Genomic DNA, 4063 nt, shown 5'->3' with positions numbered 1-4063 from the left:
AGACCCAAAATGAAGAGTTAAATTGACTGTTGCTGTGGAACTGGACCTGTGGAACTTGTGCTGAAAAGGCTGCAGAAGTCAGTGCAGTCAGTGTGGTTGTAAAGTAGTGAAAGTCCTTGCACCATCTGGTACAGCGTGGGCTGCGTGCAAGGTGAAGAGTCTCCCTTTGAAAGGTCCTTGTGGGACTGTTTGGGGTCAGGGTTTTAAGTTGCCCTGTTAAGGAGGTAATTTTGTTGTCAGGTTTCCATGCATGATTTTATGGGTTATTACAGATCACTGTTCTAACTCCTATGGGTGTAAATAAATCAGACTTGTTTGTACTCTATTGTTTAGCTGTTGTACTGTTGGGGAAACTGAGTTACCTCAGCTACACACTGTCCCAAAAGGGGTTACATGCTTAATTTTTTCTGATATCGTCTCCACTTTTGGCAAATAAAAACATTGGAAGAAACAAACCAACATTCAAACATGAGTCATCAAAAAGTAATAATTTACATACTGCGCTGCAAAAAATTACCACTACTTGCCTCTCATAAGCAAATGTTTAAATACTGAACTAATATTCATGTGATATGAGAAGTTAAAGAATGTAAGGAAGGACATACCATCATCTGCATCAGTAACATTAAAGTTGAGGATTGTAGATCCTGGAGGTAGATCCTCCATGAGGGATGTACTGTATGAGACCATACTGAATAAGGGTGGATTATCATTTACATCTAATATGTTGAAGTAAACTCTGATGGCAGTGTATTGACCGCCTCCATCTTCTGCACGGACAGTAAGAATGTAATATTGCTGCATTTCATAGTCCAATATGCGAGTCAGATTAAAGACTCCAGTGACTGGATTCAGGAAAAAAATGCCATCTTCATCATCTTCACTCACAGTGTATGTGATTTCTCCATTTACTCCAGAATCATCATCGGTAGCTAAGATGGCTGCCACTAAAGAACCTACACAAGACAATACAGGAACTCTGTTAGACAGCAAGAATGAGGAAGTCCTATAAAAAAGAGGAAGAAAATAAAATAATGTATGGAACCTTCAACCAAGCAATCTTGTGGAACAGGTCTCTTCATTTAGGAAAAAAACTTGCAAATTGCAAGGTTTTGGGTTTTTTTTATTCTTTTAAAATGTTATTGTTGGGGAACTACTACATTTATAATTTCACTAACTTTCCAACCACACAAATAGATTTTTTTTTCTTAGAATTTTGTATCATGCAAGTTTTCTAGACTACCAGGTAGGTGGTTATTCGTGTATAGATTATTTTAAATCACTTCTAGTGTGTAGCACCATGGGCAGGAATACTTACTTTGTTAAACAGAATTATGTTTGTACGCTGAAAAAGAATTCAGATGGAAAAATACTCTCTCCCATTCTATTTTCTTCTAATGCTAGAGAGAGCCTACCCTCAAGGGTTTATAAATATGAGGTATTTATTAAAACGTATTTGTTCATTTTTTTTTTAAAGAAGGATTTAAATTTGTAATGTTTGTTCAGTGTCTAACAAACAGTCTGTCTCAATTTTTTTAAATATTACCCTAAGTAACTGCATAATTCTGGGCAGGAAACAAAGGTCCCTCACTAGAGGTGCCTATACACAATCACAGAGGCTATAAAGCATGAATAGGTAAGAAGGGATTTTTTTTTTTTTTTTTTTTGAATCTTGACCGAGTACCCTGGGTGCCTGTAAATTTGTGGAATGCTTGCATTGATGTGCTGTAATTACAGCATGTCGGAGCAGACTTGTTTAATTCAGTCTGCTGGAGCATGGCAATTATGCTCCAGCAGCCTCCTACATCTTGTGTATCAGCATCCCTCATTCAATGAGCTTTAGTTCAAGTGGCCCCACTGCCATTTTTAAGTGTGGGGATGCTGATACACGAGATGCAGCGGTGCTTAAGAGGCTCTTGGAGCTGCTCTAATTAAGTGCTGCCCCATCCCCCACAACTTCTGGAGCACGTGTAAATGTGTCGGGGTCCATCTTTAAAGTAGTCCTTACTGCAGTACAAGTCCCATTTCCTGTGAATTTGTTCTGTTGAACTTACTTTTCCACTGCTTGTTCTGATTAATGCTGAGTTGCTTTACTGAAATTTGGAAATTGGGTGTCAGCATTTAACTATTTTTAATACTAATTATAATCACTCTGTTTCCAAGACAGAAAATCATTTAATTGCTTTTCCATGGAATCAAATAAATAACATGCTTCAACAACGAATTTAATTGTTTTGGAACAATATGACAATTAAAACTATTCGTTTTCAAAATGAACATTAGTGCTATGATTTTGTCTGTGTAATCAAGCTGAACATTCTGGTTTCAGTTTTGTATATTTGATTACCTAATGTTTTAACATTGCTGATTACATGTAAATTGGCTAAAAGGCTGTCCTAAAACTGGATTAGATTACCAAATGTATAGTAATCCTTCAAAATGCAGTACTTCATTTTATGAATAAATAATGGTCAGATTATAACTGGCTTTACTGAAGTGAGTAAGGCTAGAAAGGTATTCAAGGGACCTTCATACAATCTGCAGAATTGCAAATCATGGTCATAAATACCTATACTGGAGGGGCACAGAGATGCTCCATTTGTTTACCACATGAGATAGTGTCAAATTAACACAGTCAGAATCACATTTTATTCCTCCATTTGAGTCTGTAAACTGGTCTGAGCTTAATAAAAAAGTAAGATGACATAAGCTACTTGTAGAGTAACTCCCATCAGAATTTACTGAAGCTTAGTAAAACTCAGAACCCAGCACTAGAGGCAGCCTCAGCAACTCTCAACAGCTATTTTCATATGTTTAGAAGAAGAGCTTCTTGGATTGCTTCCAATGTCAGATAGGTTCCTGGTACACATTACTGTTATGCTCTGATTAATGTGTTCATCACAACATAAATAGTAATCGTGCTACAAATTCAGATAACTTCGTGTTCCATAAACTGACAAACCAGGCATAAGGATGTTCCATATAATATGTGGAACATCTTTGTGGCTCATTTGTATGCACCATAACCTGAGTGTGTAGCACTCCCATGCCAATTGTGACAACTGATTGTCAGCTTTGGTTTATGAACAGGGGTCAGCATTAGGACTGGGACTACCCTGGTGCCAATGCTGAAAATTGGCTGCTAAGAAAGCAAGTTGCAATGTTCCCTGGTTGAAAGAACTGACGGACTCTGGCTGCTGATGTCAGGTTTGACCTAGAAACCACTATACAAAACCCAAGCAAAAGTCTCTGTTATGTAACTAATGCCCATCTGCAATGATAAGGTGGAGACAGTCTTAGATAAAGGAGGCTTGAAAACAAAAGCAGAATCAGTGGACTAGGGCAAAGAGCTGATTTAAATATTGAGAATCACACCCCTGGGTGGGGAGAAAGTATGCTAATGAAACATACATTTATGGAAATGAGATACATAGCTAAAACACAGGTATAGAGACATGCTCAGTAAAGAACTCCTTGCATCACTCCCTTATAACCAATTAGCAAACACGAATGCTTATGAAGGTCCAATACTCCTGTATAAAAGATGCTTAGAATTAAGAATCTGTGTGCTTGTTACGTGAAATTATTCCGCTTGCACCTTGTATTGCTAGCAATAAATCTTCTTTATACTTTCACCCCTGGTATCTTTATTGGCTTTTGCATACCGGGCACGATCCCAGACTGGAGCTGGGGCTCAACAGTTTTTGGTGACCCAGGTGGGACTGCCTTAGATAGCTTTGCCCGGACTAACTGACGACCAGACACAGCTCTTCCTTATCAAATGTCAGGCGCGCCCCGGGATCTCTTTTCCCAGTGAGACTTTTGTTTCAGGGGGAGCTGGATCACTGAGGCGGCAGTAGCCTAACGGTGCAACGCCATAGAGTGAAAGTACCAGTAACAGGCACCTGGGTGAGAGGGTAGAAAGGGCATAAGGCCTACCGTCAGCACACCTGCCTGGGATTATCTCTGTAAGTATTCTGTCTGGCCCGAGTCCAAGACCAGTGATTTTTCCCCTGTGAGGACGAGGACTAAGAACAGATCCCTGGATCCCAGGTAAGTCGGA

General features: G+C 39.2%; 1 protein-coding gene across 1 annotated transcript in view; it reads right to left on the bottom strand.

Moving 5' to 3' along the window:
- Window positions 1–4063, bottom strand: part of FAT4 (FAT atypical cadherin 4) — a 252930-nt gene that overhangs the window by 98482 nt on the left and 150385 nt on the right. Inside the window, exon 5 of the mRNA XM_014522959.2 lies at window positions 606–956. Within this exon, the coding sequence (XP_014378445.1) occupies window positions 606–956 (351 nt within the window). The remainder of the gene's footprint in view (window positions 1–605; window positions 957–4063) is intronic.

Source organism: Alligator sinensis, unplaced genomic scaffold, assembly GCF_000455745.1.
Source record: "Alligator sinensis unplaced genomic scaffold, ASM45574v1 scaffold1029_1, whole genome shotgun sequence".
NCBI classification, from domain to species: Eukaryota; Metazoa; Chordata; order Crocodylia; family Alligatoridae; genus Alligator; species Alligator sinensis.
Note: the sequence above shows the minus strand (reverse complement) of the source record. Positions and strands in the feature narration are given on the sequence as shown.